Below are 19,246 nucleotides of genomic sequence, written 5' to 3'. Positions count from 1 at the left end.
CCATCTTGCCCTGGAGAAATAATTTACACATTCTAAGACTAGAATTACAAGTTAGCCTCTACACCCAGCCAGTACTAACTGTTCTGGGAATCTGAACTCTGGCACTTTTTGTTTCTTTGTTTTGTTTTGTTTTTTCGAGACAGGGTTTCTCTGTGACTTTGGAGGCTGTCCTGGAACTAGCTCTTTGTAGATAGACCAGGCTGGTCTCCAACTCACAAAGATCTACCTGCCTCTGCCTCCCCAGTGCTGCAATTAAAGGGGTACACCACCACCACCCGACTTGAACTCTGGTACTCTTGCTTGTATATGAAGCACTTTGATCACTGAGCTGTCTCCCCAGCCTTCTATCCTTAAATGACAGTTTAGAACCAGATGGCCCACTGTCATCCTCTACAGAAATCTAGGATTCTTACAAGCAGACAAGTCAAGGCTACTACTGTTCATTCATTGCTACTATGACCTTTCTTTTAACGAATGCCTGTTTCTATGTAGGTTCTACACTGAACAGTAGACTGTTTTCTACAGGTAAATGCAATAAACTAACTCTTACCTTAAGTTGTGAGAATTAAAGGTTAATGAAAATCACTTAGAATAGTTTACATATGCACTTATGAAATGACTTCTATTGTATCATGAATTCCCCCTGCTCTTGAAGATATGTAATGTTCTAGATGAAATTCATTGTACATTAATATGATTTCTCATTACTTATTTAGAAAAGGAACATTTTTCTCTATTTTATTTTGAGTTACAATAAAGTGCAGTTTTTTTAAGAAGGGCAAGCTTTTCAAGTACCTACATTTTTTATGATAGTTACATAGAAGTACATTAAACTCTTGAGTAAAGGCAGTATTGGTATTTAAGAATTGCTTTAATTTTTTGTACACAAAAACACTCACACACTGTTCTGTAATAACTGAAAAATAAAACAGGTGACCCTTGACCATCCTGTGGAGAACTAAGAGAACACAGCGCCAATGTAAATAAGGAAGACCCCATAAGTTGGGAAGACAGCAACCACTGAACTCTATTGACTCCTTCTATCTGTGTACAGGGTTAACATTAGGAGGTTGAATCAGTGGGCTTCATGTGTGTCATGAAAACCACCTGTGGAACTTGCTACAAAACTCAACCTCCTGCTCCATGTCCTGAGATGCTGATACCAACACCCAGTTTAAACAAATTTCTTGGGCTATTCTGAAGCAAGTGGAGCCAATTCCCAAGACAAAAGCAAAAACCCTCTGCACTTAAATTAATAATGATCAAAGATGTTCCCACTAGGCTTGTATATAATGCCTTTTACCTAAGGAAAAATGTTCTAAGGCCTTACTCCACAATCCCAAGAGTGGTCTATGCCTAGGACCATGAATCTGAGAGTGATGCCAGTTATTTTAAAACAGTGAAGATTTCTTTTCCACCTGAAGTATATAATATGACGAAAACCTTAAAAAACAAGGATAAAAGATTCAATATCTTCCTTAGGAGATAAAACTACACATTTCAGAATTTCAAATCATCGTAGTTAATTTCACACTTCCTACTCCCAGAAGTTTAAAGAAAAGAGTCCTGGTATAATTTAAACACATAGATGAACCTACCCTTCTGTTCCCACAGCTAAATAATGGTCTGGGCTAGGACAATGTGTTGAGCAGAATGTAGCAAATTGCTGGTCTTGACCAACTACCAGCTGACTACCTAAGCTTACCTAGTAGGCACCGAGACAAAACACTCCAGAGGTGGTCTGGCATCCTACCCCACATCTACTGAGGCAGAATATGGGGGCTTCAGTCCTGGGATTCAGTGCTTTTTGGTATTTCTCTCATGGTTCTCATACACACGAAAGCTGAAGCATCAGAGGTAAAGATAGTGCAGAAAGGACAACTGACAACAGTAAGGATGACCTTAAGTGTTAGGACAGCTATGCAATAGATAACCCCCAAAACCTGAATGCTGTCACACAGGAACAAGCAAGGTGAGCAGCAAGGACACATATAGCTGGAGGGAACGTGAAATGGTACAGTCACTCTGGAAGACACTTTGGTCTTTTCTTTAAAAGCTGAATGTATGCTTATTATGTGATCCCACAACCACACTCCTTTGGTATTTATGCAAAGGACTTAAAAGCTTAAAATCTACACAACACCTACAAGTGGATAAAACAACAGCTTTACTTATATTTACCAGAACACAGGAGCAGAAAGATGTCTTTCAGTGGGGAAATGGAAGCATAAACTATAGTATATTCAATACATATGCTCTGTCAAAATCATAGAACATCTATATCTTAAAGACTGGACTATAGCTAAAATAATATATTAATTATAAACCAAGTAAAAAACTAATCTTCAATAGTGGGACAGGAACTTGATAAGTATTTGGTTTCAGCACCAGATGACAAGTATTTTGAAATCCTTGGTAGTGGGTTCTCTGCTGATACAATAAGTCAAATTCAGCCAAGTTAATAAAACCAGGTTTAATAAATAGAACAAAGCAACTCTGGGGTGACTCTCAGGAAAGACAGGAGAGAAATCCCATGGCAGGTCTAGGGTCCAGGTCTTAAATACCCTATAGGCAAGGTCTTGAGCTTCAGGAGAGGTGCCCCCCTCTTTGTGGTCTTTCTGAGAGGGGGGAGGGTTTGGAACGGGGACAGGGAGGCTGGAGGGGAGATTCCCAACAGAACTGAAACTGCACTTTTCTTATCTGTGTCCAGCCTGTACTTCACTTCGGACCACTTTCTAGAAAGCATGTTTACTGTGTGCTGCAGGTGAACTCTGCCAACAGGTTAGGGGTGGCAAAGGTCTGTGCTTGCCACATAGTGCACTATAAACCATGATGTAAGTAATGGAAAAATTATGGAGTAAATGATTCTGTGAAATTCTGTGAATTAATTGCTCACTTTATCTGAAGTCTAAAACTTTGCTAAAATTCAAGTCTACTTGTTTCTATAAGTGACAGCAAAGCAATTTCATTACACAGCAACTGTACAGCTAGTTCCCAGTCATCACAAGGAAAGACCTCCTTTTGGGGATCAGTCCTGCCACAAATGGGCGCTTGACAGAGACAAAGCTCACCAGCCAAGCGGAGCTGCAGCATGGACATTTCAGAGGCCCACAGCAGTGTTCAGAGGATGACATCCTAGCAGACTCTGTCTTCAGAGTGGGAAGCAGCAGCCTATGTCCTCATTCCCCTCTTCCCTCTCCTGAGTCATCTGCACATGGTAACCAAGATCCCTATGAAGATCGCAGTCACAGCCACCCTAAGCCAAGACAAACCCTTCACTTCCTGTGCACCTCTGCCAAGCAGGCTGTCACCACATGTGGCTCCTCCTCTGTGGTGTGATGTAGTGTTCATGTCATGTGACAAAGACTTCCACATGCCATGTGAGCACCACTGACAACTTCACTGCTTCAGGAATCCCTCAAGATCTCCAGCAATTCTAGCTGAGAAAAACTTTAGAGGGTACTAAGCTTGTTTGTCCTTTGTGCTTTGGAGCAGAATGCCTAACGCCACAGTGACTTCTGACACAATGAGGAAGGCCTAATGTTACCCTGTGAGGCTCACACAGGCCATCTCAAATGCACCTGACTACAGGAGTAAGGCAGGGTCCCTACCCAGCAGCATTTCCAGGGACTTCTTCACAAGGACCTCAGTTTCTTGTCAGGCATGGCCAACACCCAAAGCTCTGGCTACCATTGGCCTGAGAACTTAGAGAAGACCCTACTCCCTATCAAATATGGGATCAAATAAACCAAAGGGCCCTCAGACAGGCTTCAGGGGAAACTGACAACTCTTTAGTCATGGACTTCTAACTTCTAGACCTAATGAAAATAAACTTCTCGTATTTAAGCCACCCAGTTTTTGGTATTTTGTTGTGAAAACCCTAGAAAACAAGCATAGCATATACTATACAAATAAGGCAATGAATGAACCTTAGAAATAGCCATGTACTCCTTCAACTGTTAAAGGCTTTTAAAGATTACAAAATTCAGGTAGGTTTTGCTATAATATATTTAACTACATAAAATAAGGCCCACTAGTAATCTGGAGTAGTTGCTACCTCTGCTGAAGCCCCCACAACTCAGAATTCACAAATATCTAACAAGAGTAGGGAGAAAGAGCTTGGCAGAAAGCTTTGCCAGCATACAATGCATTAATCTATACATGAAAGTCAGCACATAGTGACATCAGTGCACCAGTGTAGGGGTCTGCCCCAGGATGCTGTTGGCCGACCTTTACTGCATTCCTTGCTGGTTAAAAGGTAAAGATATTTCTTTCTAGGGCATAAAAACTGAAGCACAGAGTTCGTACAAATGGAGAATAAACCTAGAAACTACACATGGTGCTCTTCAGGCAATGGGATATATAAACATCCATCATCTACTGCTTCAGCACCCAGACTCTTTACTGAAATATTGAACCTCACAAAAACTATCTTCTCTTTATAACAGTGGGAGGAAATAATTACCTGGAAGACTTTTTAATTAAAAAAAAACACTGCATGCTAAGTAACACCTCCCTCAGAGACGTCCAACACATTTTCCCACTCACACTTCTCCATGCAACTGGCCATATGCACTCTTACAAATGACTGCTGTAGGTGCAAGGAATAATGAGCTGAGTAGAGCCTGTTCTTAAAATACTGGGCTTCTTTTTAAAAAGTTTTGACAATGACATTTGAAGATTTGCTCTTGGTATATAGGTACCACATCAACTGCTGTTCTTAGAGGAGATCCCAAGGTCATCTACACTCAGTTGCTTTCCTGAGGCCTAGGAAAATAAAAACTCCATAATATAGGATTCTATGGTCAAATACAAATCTTCCTGCACTAAAAAAATTTTTTTATTTTTGCTGAGTGTGTGACACACATTTAATCCCATCACTTGGGAGGCAGAATCAGGCAGATCTCAATGACTTTGAGGCCAGTCTGATCTACAGAATGAGTTCCAGGACAGCAAGGGCTAATTCCTTATGTAGAGAGACCCTGACTCAAAACAAATAAATAAGCAATTTTATGTTATATAATATAACCTGGTAATAAATTTATTTTCTAATAGTTTTAAACTAGCTAACTAATTTTATATATTTTTATAAAATATTTTTAAGAATATGTATACAAGTGGGGCTACATTTGTGAATATAGGTCCCACAGAGTCTAAAAAAGGGCTCTAAATCCACTAGATATAGGTGATAGGAACTGAATTTGAGTCTCTATAAGAGCAGGATGTATTACTAACTGTCGAGTAATCAAGTCACTCCCCTATGCAGACTATGAAAAGAATTAATCTGACAAACTAATCTATGTAGGTCTTAATTCAAAAATTAGAATAAATTCATGCCTACACTACTCAACAAGAACTTGCCTTATAAATGAGGTAAAACTGTTACTAACATTAATAGAATTAAGATGTTGAAAGAGAATATGAAAATTGTAAGCAGAACCTCTGATTTTAATAAGAAACTTAAGTCCAAAGAAAACAAATAAGACATCTAAGGCTATACAGAAGAAAGCTGATAGTAATGCCAAGACCAAACCACCACTCAATTTAAGGCCAGTTTGGTTCTGGCCACTTCTGTTTTAGCATTTAGTTACTTATTTTGCATCACACTCACACAGGCACACACATGCAAGTCAGGGCATATGGGCGAAGACATCCATCTCACTGGGCCAAGAACTGACCCCTTAAATAAACAAAAATATCCTAGTTTTCTACCCAATTTTATATTTCATCAAAAGCACTTATTACTCAGAGCTCTGAAGGAATTAGAAGGAAGAAAAGTTCAATTACACAAAAAAGGTGTGCAGCAACATGGCGATGATAACATTCTGATCTTAGGAAATTAAGTTGATGTCTAGCTCTAAAGAAAATGGCAAAACTAAAGTTTCAAATAAAAACATTAAAATTTTACCATTAGTTTTAGTATCTATTGAGCAAAATAACATATATATTAAGCCCAATACAAGTACTTAACATTTCTGTTTTCACATAACTGACCACTAGGACAATCCTATGAGGTAAAATAAAGTCCTGTGATCTCCACTTGAGAAGACACAGAATCAGGAAAATATGGCTAAGATAGGACAGGCCAAAAACCAAGCAGACTGGCACCAGAGCTTACAATTAACTACCATTGCTGCACTGTTTTAACTGTATTAATATTTTTTAAGTATGCACATTTCACAAGCTAATAATCAGAATTCTTAAAAAATGAAGCTTAAAATAGTTACAGAACAGTTAATTAATTTCTAACTCTATAATACACTCTATATAATATTTTTGTAACAGTTTTGTGGAGAAACCACAACTACCAAAAACCAAACAAAAAACATAACCCATGGGTATAGATTAAGAAAATAATTTTAAGTCATTTTAGAAGCTAGTTTTAAGATCATATACATATCAGTGTAAAGTCATTTAAAAGACACCACTGCAATGAGGTGGCCAAGTCATTAAAGCTATGGATTGTGGAAACACACCACTGTCAAATATCAAATTGTTGAAGCATATGTGGAAGAGATAAATGAGACATCTTCCAGTTCTACTGTTCAATTATCAACACACTGTAATGACTCATTTTTATAAAATTGATCAAACAGAAATTCTAAAATAAAACATATGTGAATCATTATTTATAGTCAATTAGAAGCAAGGCAGAATTACAACTCTGATCCACCTGGAGAATGTCCTCAGGTCTGAGACTGCCCTCACTCTGGCTCTAGCCAGTTCAGAAATGGGAGGGGAGAAGAAGGGATGGGAGGAAAGCCAGTACAGGACACTAGACACAAGAATCACCTATACCTCTCAACAACATTTCTAATGACATCTCCTGGCACATCATGTAAATAGTTACAATAGTAGAACATATAGAAAATGTTCTTTGAGCTTTCTCACATCCAGTATTTTTTTTGCTTACCTGAAATCCATGTTTGCCTCTCCACCATGTACTTAATACTTTGGGAGGCATGTCAATAACAGAAACGATGTCTCCCACCTATGAGAATCAAAATTTCAAGTAAAACACTTTTTGATACATTTTAAACCAACTGCCATATCTATAATAAGAATATGAATTTTACAAGAGCAAAATGCTATTTCATGCTTTAATAAATTCTTTAAATAAAGTCTTACCTTTTACACAAGGGTATTCTACCAAAAGTTAAATAGCACAAAACTGATCCAGCTAACAGACATGCAGTACTTTCAAAAAACCAGATTTCAGCATAATGCTTTTTAAAAATTTATTTCTTTTTCTGTATAGTGTTTTGCTTGTATGCAGATGTGAACCCTGTGTGTGTGTATTACCTGCAGAGATCAGAAGAGGGCATCAGATCCTTTGGAACTAGAATTATGAATGCTTGTGAAGCATCATGTGGGCCCTAGGAGCCAAACCTGGGTCCTTGCAATAACAACAAGTGTTCTTAACTGCCATATCATCTCTCCAGTCCCAGTATAACACATTTTTAAAGGGAGGCATTACTTTATCACCATCACCACTACTTCTGGTAGAATACAGCTGCCAACTTATGATGGTGTTGCTATACCTTGGTGCAAACAACAAGCATTCAGTATAAACTTTGTATGCTGTTGTTTTGTGATGTGGTGGAAACAAGTCAGCCATGTGATCATGGAGGCAAACAGCATATACTCTAGTCCTAGACAGCAAAGCCAAGATGTTTGGGTTATGCATATCAATTCACTTATGACTTATTGTACTTTCATTTCATCGAGACAACAGTTAAGAAGCTTTAGAACTTTGCTCCTGCTGCTACTATTAATAATCAAAGTAATGTCTAAAAGACAGCATTAAATAATACACATATTTCAAATAACAGTATGTATTAATACTGATTACCATGTGCATACAAGCACCACACTGAGTACCTGACATCTTATTTAATCACATAGCTAACTCCACTATCAGTAGAGGATACTAACACTCCACTAAAGAATCAAACATATATTTAACAGAAGCTATATTCTTTAATCAAAAATGCACATATGGGCAGCACTAACTGGAGTTAATAGGCTCCTGAGAAAGAAGAGAATATGACACTATGAATGGGGGAAGTGTTAGGGGAGAGCTGAGGAGGAGGTGAAGGGAAGAAGTGGGAGGCATATGATCATAATTCTCTGTATACATATGTGAAATTCTCAGAGAATCATTAAAATAAATAAAAAACCCTTAAATGTACTAAACTTAAAAAGAAAATACATATTAAGAATTGAAACGTGCAATTATGGTTAATTTTCCTGTTTTTAAAATATTTAATGATATAATACTTTATAATTAAAACATTCAAATTAATTCCTATTTATTTATTTATTTATTTATTTATTTATTTATTTATCAAAAGGTCTCACTAAGTAGCCCGGGATCTCCTGGAACTCACTACACAAACAAGCTGACCTCAAACTCACAGAGACCTGCCTATTCACCTCATGAATGCTGGCACCAAAGGCATGTGCAACAATGCTTGATGTTAAAATTAATTTATTAACAGAGACTTACTTTATGAAAAAATACAATTTTTCAGTACATATTAATTCCAAAATAAGAATCAAAATTAAATAAGAAAAATTCTGATAGCTGTGATGACAGGGCTAAGTCTGGAAGACTGTTACTACTACAGTTTGTGTTCAAGAATCTCTTTTTAATGTTTACACCAATTTCTTAGGTCACGAGTAATCAAACTTCAAACTCATACTTATTAAAAGTCATGACATCTTTCAATATTAGCATTTTTATATGTAAAGTCTAACAGTTTAGTTTGAGAACAGTTCTTATTTTATACTGTAAAATTGTTGCACTGTTTTTTCATTTGCTCAATCAACATACATTTACTGATTATTATACACCAAGGACTATCATAAATTCAGAGAATAAAAATAAAAACCAGTGAGATATGTTTCAGGCCTCAGCATGATGGAACTTTTTGTTCTTATGATAAACAATTTGATTTAGATGTTCTACTTCTTTAAAAATTTATTAGAACATGTCTGATGCACAAATAATGGGCTTCATTATATGTGCCCTCTGATCATACTCATCTTCAGTTATCCTCTCTTACATTGTCCCCCCCCAGTTTTCCTTCTTCCCAAATAGACCCCTCCATTCGATGATAGGTAGACAGATTTAATTCTAGATTCCATCTTTGAAAGAATATATGATATTTGTCTAGGACTGATTTATTTTATTGAAAATGATTGTTTCTTGTTTCCTCCATTAACCTGAAAATGACATAATATTGTTCTCCTTCATAGCTGATTAAACTTAATTGTGCACAGATACATTTTCTTTCTCCATTCATCTGCTGATAGACAACCAGGCTATGCCATAACTTGGTTACTATGAATGGAACTGTAATAAAAAGATGTTACATGGTAAAAAAAATTGTTAGCATTCGTTCTGTCTCTTAAAAGCCAGTGCATATTTGTAGAGAAAAAACTTAAACCCCCTCCTTTTGTATATGACAGCAAGAAATATTCATTTTACTCTTAGCCTCTCCTTTGATAACTCAGCTTCCCAATAATACTAGATACTATGCTTGCTGAGACAAACAAGACAACCATGACTGCATGTCAGAGTGATGAGAGCCATTCTAAATGGCATCTAACCCTGCTTTGGAGTATGCAATTCCTATGGAGTATGACCAAGGATGACTTCTTTGAGGAAATGGCTGACAATGACACGAAAGGCTGAAGGATGATATAGCCATTTAAACAAAATTAGAAAGCTTTCCAGACTGAAAGCCGGGCGTTGGTGGCACACGCCTTTAATCCCAGAACTCGGTAGGCAGAGGCAGGCGGATCTCTGTGAGTTCCAGGACAGCCTGCAAAACAATACAGAGAAACCCTGTCTCGAAAAACCAAAAAGAAAAAAAAAAAGCTTTCCAGACTGAAAGATAAAAGTCTACAGAAAAAATCTCACGCATATCTTCTTCTTTTTTTAATTAAGTGAATTCAAAAACAGCTAGAGACGGGCTATAAAGGTAGCAAATACCAGAAAACAATTAACACTTCCTAATCATTTACCTCTAAGGTCAGTTCATCAGGGGCCCGAGCAGTATACCGTTTGATAACATGGGCAGCACCAACAGCAGGAGTGTTGATGGACGACTCCTCATGAACTAGAAGATGGTTTCCCTTATTGTCAATCTACAATAAAAAACCAAGTACTATGAAATCTTTAAAGACATGAGGCTTGTCTACCCATAAATGAAGGTTCAACTTAGAGAGACAATAAGCCCCCAAAAGTCTTTCTGTCATTTAGGAGGGCCAACACAACAGCTTAGCAGTTCAACACACTTGCCAACAAGCCTGAGCAGGTTAAGCTTGAGCTCTTTGGACTTACATGATGGGAGGAGAGAAGCAACTTCTGCAAGTTGTCTTCTGATTTCCACATAGGTTCTGTACCATGTGTATGCCCCACCCCACACATATAAAAAAATCTTTAAAATCCTATCACTTATTAGGTAGCTAATATATGGCAATAAATGTGCTGTGTGTATAATGTATAGGACTTTACTTAATTCTCATAATCCCAAAATACACTATTATTACCGCTAGTTAAAAGTAAAGATGAAAAACTGGGGAAAGTTATATAATTTAAGGTAAATTAAATTGTTTTTCCAAGACCACTCAACCAACAAAGGCAGTCATGGTTTTAGTGAACGCAGGCCTGGCTCAGGGTTCCATAGCCCTCTTTTCTTGTAGTATCTCAGTTTTTACTGGGAGGGAGAATATACATAATTCTACATATACAAATTAATAGTAAACATCTTAAGACACTCTTAAATTGGGACCTCTAAAAGGCTATTTGCTCATATATAACAAAAATTAAACAAATAGTTTACTAAATGTATACATTAACATAATACTGTATAACAAGATGTCTTTTATAAACAGATATATAAACGTTAATAAATATCTAAAATCAGTACCGAAGCTTTCATAATTTATAAAACATAATCAAGCCGGGCGTTGGTGGCGCACGCCTTTAATCCCAGCACTCGGGAGGCAGAGGCAGGCAGATCTCTGTGAGTTCGAGGCCAGCCTGGTCTACAGAGTGAGTTCCAGAACAGCCTCCAAAACAATACAGAGAAACCCTGTCTCGAAAAAAAACCAAAAAAATAAAAAAAGACATAATCAAAATTGTTTTTTAATTAAAGAGAAAGATTTAATATCAGATATCGTGGTGGAGAGATGGTTCAGCATTTAAGAGTACTGGCTGCTCTTGTAAAGATGCACTCATATGGTTCATACCATTTGTAACTTCAGTTTGAGGGCATCTGAAGCTCTCTTCTGGCCACTTGGGGCACTGGTCACACAAACAGCACACATGCATACACATTACAATTAAAATAAAAAATATCAGGTATCAGTTCTCCTGAAGATGAGAACATACTTTATTTCTTGTGAAACTCATCAACTATCTGATTACTAATAAATTCCTTAAGTAAATCATATTAGAATAAACTTTCATCAGAGACGATTACACAGATACCTCCATCCAGGTAAGGGCAGGCCCACAGTTGATCTTGTTGCCAGCGATAGTCGAAAGGCGTGACAGGTAAGCTGTAAGCATCTGAGCAACCGACTGAAAAGAAAGACTCTTATAACCCAGGGGGAAGAACAACTCCCTGCTTTTTGCAAAATGGTTATTTTTAGGAGGAAGAAACCCCCTAGAGACCGTTAGGCATTTAATGATTACATTGGGGGGACATGGTGGCACACACCTTTAATCCCAACACCCAGGAAGCAGGGACAGGTGGATTTCTGTGAGGCCAGCCAGGGTTGCATAGTGAGACACCACCTCAAACACCTGAATAATAACTATAGAGAATTCTTCACTGAAATTGCTGAAGATTATCACTGAAACGATGGCAATTTTTACAGAATAATTCAGCCACTGTTTATATTTAGCTTTTAACACCTTATCATCAAGGACTATACATTATAGGTTCTAATTTTATGATTTTCTTTTTCTATTTTTGCATTGAAAACACAAAAAGTACTTACTAAGAGGTACACATCTGTGGCTTTTCTGCCTAAATTTACCCATGTTTCTCTTTCCTTTCCATGACTGTAATCTCCCATGCTTATAGCTGTACAGAACCAGCCATGATCCCATGTCTTTATAGCCTATTCACACTCCACTTCCTGGTACAATGTGAACAGTAAAGCTCCTGTCCCTGCCACTCTGTCTTGCATATTCCCCACCACAACGGGCCGAACCCCTCTGGAAATATAAGCCATAATATTTCCCTTCTCCATAAGGTTTTTGATTTGTTTGTTTTGTTCTTAGTACATGTGCACTGTTGTTTTGGTCAGGATATTTTGTCACAGTAACAGAAAAAGAATGGAGACAAATTTATACCAAAATTGGGAGTTCTTGCTCTGTTAAATCTGACCATCTTGTTTTTAGTACTTGGAACTGGTTTCTATGAGGAATGTGGTATAAGAGTTTGGAAATCTGGGGCAGGAAAGATCTAAACTGCTGTAAGCAGAACTCAACCAGCCATTCTGGTAGAAGTTTGGAAGGTCAGAATGTACAAAAATGTAAACAGTGAAGGCCCAGGCCACGAAGTTTCAGAAAGCCTATGAGAACAAGACTAGAAGCCATTTGGGTTATATTCCAGCAGAGTACAGATGCATTCTGCCTGTGTCTCAAGAACTGGAGGCTGAGTTTGAAAGCAATGTCCTATTTTGATGGGCAGAGGCAATACCAAGGGGAATCATTGCTAGAGGCTATGTTGAAATTATTTCTTGCTGATCTCATTCAGATCTACAATGTCACAGAGTAGCAAGTAGAGCACAGAGAAATTAAATAATGTGGTTTCCCGAGGAAGGCTGTGTGAGCAAGCTTAAAGCTGTACACAAGGTGAGTAAATGACAAAGACCTATAACTGATAAAGGAGTTAGATCCATTAAATAGAAGCCTCCTGCTCTGAGGACAGGGTCCTACTTACCAAAGTTACTAACTTGTGAAAACGTAAATTCATTTGAAAGCAAAGAGCCTAGACTGAAAATGCCAAAGGAGTTTCCTACTTGTGGAAAGCAACTGCCTAGGCAGTGTTTCCCTACAGTCAGCACATAGGAGCTGTTAAACTGTGGTCCCACATGCACAAACCAATCTCAAACCAAGCAGGAACCCCCACTCCCTCTTGGCTAACTTCCATAGTGCTGAAAAGTACTGTGTAGGCGTGGATTGGGGTGTGAGATTAACAGAGAAAAGATATTACTGCTCTTGCTCAGAGCTGGGCTTTGCATGTTACAATACCTACAAGCCAGGTAAGAAGTACCCACTAGTTCAATAGTGACTCAATTATTGCAGGAAAGCTAAGTACTTTCTGATTAGAATTGATGCCTTTTCCACAGGAGGGAATTTCATGCCTGGTACAACATTCCTGTGTCAAAAGCCTACACGTGGCTTAGAAAGTCACACACTCTAAGTTATTTCATGCTATTGTTATTTTGCCAGATGGTTATGACGTTTCTCAAAGTGCCTTCTAAATATTTATGTGAATACTCATAGATTGGGGCAGTATTCTTAACATTGACTAAAGAAGCTGTCCCCTGGCCACCAGCAGCAGTCAATGTAGACAGCGGCAGATTGTGTTAAGAAGCAGCAACAGATTATTCAACACCAAGGAGACACCTTTCTGAAGTACCCTTACCCCTTGTCCTTGAAGGCTCAGAGAAGAGCTTGGAAGAGGAAACAGACAAAGTTTAAGTGCTACAGGATAAGAAGGAGTACTATGAAATATTGTCTTCCAGATATGAAATGGTTATTGCACTCATACTAGCTGTGGTTACTTGCACAAGACCTACACAAGATCAAACTACCCCAAATTCCAGCATAGATGGGGAGACAATGTCCAGGTCCCACTCCTTACTTGGGAGCAACTGGCAGTCAATAGATTTAGGGCAAGGAGAATCATTCTGCTTGGAGAGTGTGGCCACTGTAAGTTTCCAGTGGATGGCCACACACCCATGTACACATGGGCAGCACTTATTGGACTTACTGGGGTTATTAAAAGAAGGCATTGTGGATCATGTTTTGGAGGATATGGGGAATGTATAAGATGGAATAAAGGGATGTATTTATTCCACTGTATCCATGAATGAAATTCTCAATTTTTAAAAAATTTCGATAAAAACTACAACCAAGAAGGCCAAGTTCCACCTAAGGAGGCAACAGAACTTGTCAAGAGTCATCTATGTGATGTTAGTTTTGCAGGCATGGGAGATGCAAGATTGAGGAATTCACAGTCTGGCTCCACAGTTCCTGAGAGCCATGAATCCAAACAAGTGGCAGAGTCAGATTCCCTGTAAGGAGGCACCAAAAGGCCATTGTGTGAAGCTATGAAAGTGAAACTTGCCAAGAGGCCAGGAACATGGGGTGTCCACTGAGGAAAGCTGTGTTCATGAAGTAGAGCCAACCCTAGAGAAAGGACATGCCTGCTGTAGGCAACAGAGCTTGGCTGCTTAACTCCTTTGAGACTAAGATGATCCTATTACCAGTCCTAGATGCTAGATATTGAGCTACAGAATCTAGTATTTTCCCTGATGGATTTTAGTCTCACTTTGGCCAAGTCTTTTTTGCTCTACCCCATTCATTCCCATTGCAATGGGAATGTTTACTCTGTGTCACTGTATGTAAGAATTATGTCAATTTTATTTTTGATTTTGCAGGGTGTCACACTTAAGGGAGTGCCTTGAGTCTCAGAGAAAAAAAAATCTGGGCATTTAAAAAACGCTGATACTGTCAAAGACTACAGGGACTTTTGAAGATGGACCAAATGCATTTTACATTGAGAGATGTCTATGAAATGGGGTCAATGACAGACTGTTGCTGCTTGAATATAAACTGGCTCCCATATTCTAGTGTGTTTCAAAGCCAGCTTCCCAGATGGTAGTGCTTTCCAGATGGAAGGTTGTAGAACCTTCAGCAGGTGGAGCCCATTGGATGAACTGGATCACTGGGGCAAGCTTTGAGGCTTTATAACCTACATCTACTTCCTGTTGACCCAGCCTCCTATCCTGCCACCATGACTTCCCTGCTAGCTGCCATGTCTCCCTTGACACGATGAAATGTATCTCTCTGAAAGGGGAAGCCTAAGTAAATCCTTTCTTCCTTAGGTTACTTTCCTTAGGGTATTCTTAGCAACAGAACAGTAACTAAGTCATGTGTGAGGCTTTTCACTCAGTTATTTAGTAGCACTTAATGGAGCCCCTCCTGGAACTGAAAACATTGCTTTCTTTAGCTTTTGTTTTCCCATAAAATGTATCTCATTTACTTTCAAATATTACTCACAATTTTTATTCCAATTGTACATTTTATTATTGTCAACAAATGTTTAAAATTGCTTTATGTTTTTATAAATTTGCAGAAGTGAAAATGAGTGCACAGACACAGCCTGCCCTCAAAACAAACCCAACAAAATTGTTTCATTATAGGTTTGACAGCAAATTAACTCTTCCTATCTCTGGCTTTTGTATTTTCACATTCCTGGAAGAATGATCTAATACATACTAGCTGTTGGCATTATCATCATCATGAGGCTTTCCTACCCTCAGAAAATAATCACTGACACTTGCTTGTTTCTGAGCATCCTGCTGAGTCTCTCTTCTGAAATAAGCAATCCCAGGAATGATCCTTGTATTCCACACTGACAAAAACATTAGCTAATTCCTATGTTTTATTATTCCTGCAGGGTTCTAAGTGATTACCTCAGGACTGTCCTTCAGGATGTCAGACCGGGGAAGCTCTGAGAGCTGGGAGAATCGGCGGTCATAAATACAGAGATGGAGATGTTTATCAAGTACCCGGAAATCTTCATAACTTCTTTTGACAATCCAACTTTTGCCCTATGGGTAAAGAAACAAATCCCAATAAGTTCATTTTTTTTCCTTCAAAATCATTAAGATCAGGCCTTTATTCTCTAATGGTTATCTTATTCGTGAAACTTTGTGTTTCCTAGTAAGAAGATTCTTTTAGCTTGATGATAATAAGAAGTTCCACCCCAAACACTCCAGTGAATGATATTATAATGAAAGGTCAATACTTAGACAAATAAGGTGGAACCCTCCGTTAGTCCTCTCCCTACTACTCTCCAAAGTCTACTGCTACTCATTGAAAATAACTGCTAGAGATAAGATAGCATGTGACTCTCAATCTACAGAAAGAACCAATGAATGACTTTAGGCAACAAGATAGATTCTAAAGTAAAAGAAAAAGAAAATTAATTTATTGGTTAGTTACTATGGTAAAGGAAGTAGGAGCTCCTTGACAAATAAGAGAAAGAGATACAGGAAGCAGCATTTGGGAGGGTCAATGTGCATATGTACATGTGGGCTGCTCAGTGCCCCATCCCCAATGTGGAAAGGTAAACTGATCATATCTCTCCTGTAGCCCCTTCTTCTCCCTCCCTTCTCAGCCTAACCCAGCAGTTCTCATTAATACATGGGTAGTTTGAAGCATCCAATCAGAATATATGTTGCCATTATGTTGGATAAAAAATAAGACTAGAAATCCTGCTACATTATCACCAACACTAAGTTTAGGAAATAAACTCAAAATCAAAACTACTAAACTGCACTTCTGATAAGGCATTAAATTCAAAAGATACAAAGAATTTAACTTGATTGCAGAGCAATAATAATCTGATTAAAAATGAGCAGTAACCCTAAATAAATAATTCTCACAACAAGTTATACAAAGAACCAATGGAAAAATTGTCAGTATCATTAATTGGATGAAAAGCAAAATAAACCTACAAAGAGGCATCAAGCCCACTTGGGTTACAACACTTATCACACTAAGTGGGTTAAAGGTGACAAATACTGGAGAAGACACGAGGAAAGGAAATCTTTTGTATGCTATTGGTGGGAAAATAAATTTTAGTCTGGCTGCTATGAAAAACAATATGGAAACTCCTCAACCAAAACAAAAAACAAAAGACCTACCTACCCCAATACTGGGCACATATCTTGAGTAACTGACATTAATATGTCAAAGAAATACCTATATTCCTGTTTAAGGACCAAATTAAGAAAATAACCTAAGCCAGGAGGTGGTGGTGCACATCTTTAATCCCAGCACTCGGGAGGCAGAGGCAGGCAGATCTTTGTGAGTTTGAGGCCAGTCTAGTCTACAAAGCTACATAGAGAAACCATGTATCGAAAACAACAACAACAACAACAACAACAACAAAATGAAAGAAAGGAAGGAAGGAAAGAAGGAAGAGAATAACCTAAATGTCACATATGGATAATGGAGTATTATTCCATTATATATCCAATTACATAATCCATTATAATTACACACACAATGGGTTAGTGTTCAATCTTAAAAGACATCTGTAATAAGGATGCTATACATAGCTGAAGAGTAGTTATCAGAGGCTGAAGATGGGTGTGCAGAAAGAAATCAAGGTAAAGTTGTAGATAGGAGGAATAAATGGTAAATCCTGGGGTTGGAGAGATAGCTCAGTGGTTAAGTGCACTGGCTGCACTTGAGGAGGACCAAGGTTCAATTCCCAGCACCCACATGATGGCTCACCTGTAATTCCAATTCCAGGGGCTACTATGCCTTCTTCTGACCTCCACAGGCACCAGGCACGCACATGACAAACAGATATACATGCAGGCAAAGCACTCATACACACAAAATAAAGGTATTTTTTAATGGTAAGTACTAAAGGTAGAATAAATAAACTAAGAATGGAATTATGAAAATATGGAATATGGTTAGCCTGCTCTTCTTGAGATGTTTTTCCTATGCAGATATCTAGACCATATCTTTAAAAAGAATTCCAAAACACACTTTGGGCTATGTAATTGCTCAGCCAATCTTAAGTTCATTTTGGCGAACTATTACCAAGCACCCATTAAAATGAAAAGCCCTACAAAAATAATCTTGTTTCTTTTAAGGTTGAATACTCTTCCATTGTAGATGTAATATATATATAATGGAATGTGTAATGGACACTGTACATTTACCTACACACACATACACACACACACACACACACATACATACACACACACACACAATTTTTAAAAGGCTGTCAGAAATGCTAGGTGTGTTGGGGGAGGGTGAAGAGAAAGATGGCTGAGCAGTTAAGAATACTAGTTGCTCTTCCAGAGGACCTGGACCCACCCACAAGACAGATCCCAACTATCTGATTTTCTAGTTCCACATAGACGCTCTCTTAGACATGCATACAACAGGTAAAACTCACACCCATAAAATAAATAAAATTAAAAGGAAAATGCAAGGATGAAAAAGATCAATCTACTATTGCAGTTATAGAGTTTAACCATATCTATGTCCCAGGTGGGCAGATCTAGCAAGTAACTGACTCAGTCACCAGAATATAACTGACGATGCAGACTACTAGCAGGCAGACCATGTGTGCGTTTCAGATGCACTAAACACACTAAAGTAAGTTTAAAGGGACAGAGACCACATGTTTGCTCTCAGACCATTAAACACACTATACTGTTTAAAAGGATAGAGACCATATAATGTTTGCTTTCAGGTCACTAAGAATACATGTCTATAACTGAAAACCAGAAATTAGTAAAACAGAGCCAACTCTTTAAAAACATCAATAAAGTTAATGAACTTCTAGTTAGTTTAATGGAAAAGGAGAGATGGATGGGGGGAAGGAAACAAACTACTAATACAAGAAATAAAGCAGAGATGTAGCTAGAAATGACTGACAGCAAAAGGAAAACAGGAACAACTCAGAGCCTGTCAAACCCACACACAAAGAAATGCACAATTTGAATAAGTGATAGATATTTAAGCTATTGAATCAACATTAAGTACATTTTAAAAACAGCAACAAGCACTAATGAGTTCACCAATAAATTTTACCAAGTACCTAAGGCAGAAATCATTCCACATATCTAGAATTTGTTCAGAAAACAAAACGAGGAAGGACACCTCCTAAATCAGCCTGCAAGGCCAACATTAGCTTACTTGCAGAACAAGATAAAAGCTTGTTATCTGAAACACACAGAGAATTCCTAAAAACAGGAAAGGAATAGCCTAATTTTAAAAAAGAATCACTAAAAAGATACAGGCAAGAAATAAACAAACATGTGGGGAATTGCTTATGAACACAACATAAATCTTAGGCTGGACTATGCTCAGTACAGAACCTGATACAACCGCTCAGCACATATAAGCAACAGCTTTTTCATCTGTGAAATAGAATAATAACATCTCCATCTC

At 38.0% G+C, this 19,246-nt stretch overlaps 1 protein-coding gene across 1 annotated transcript in view; it reads right to left on the bottom strand.

The window, feature by feature from the left end:
* Positions 1-19,246, bottom strand: part of Arhgap32 (Rho GTPase activating protein 32) — a 216,330-nt gene that overhangs the window by 68,953 nt on the left and 128,131 nt on the right. The window contains 4 exon segments of the mRNA XM_040730215.1: positions 6,914-6,991; positions 10,033-10,155; positions 11,504-11,596; positions 15,733-15,870. Coding sequence (XP_040586149.1) covers positions 6,914-6,991; positions 10,033-10,155; positions 11,504-11,596; positions 15,733-15,870 — 432 coding nt within the window.

The sequence above is a fragment of the Mesocricetus auratus genome, unplaced genomic scaffold (genome assembly GCF_017639785.1).
Source record: "Mesocricetus auratus isolate SY011 unplaced genomic scaffold, BCM_Maur_2.0 Super-Scaffold_100022, whole genome shotgun sequence".
NCBI classification, from domain to species: domain Eukaryota; kingdom Metazoa; phylum Chordata; class Mammalia; order Rodentia; family Cricetidae; genus Mesocricetus; species Mesocricetus auratus.
This window is presented reverse-complemented; position numbering and strand designations above follow the sequence as displayed.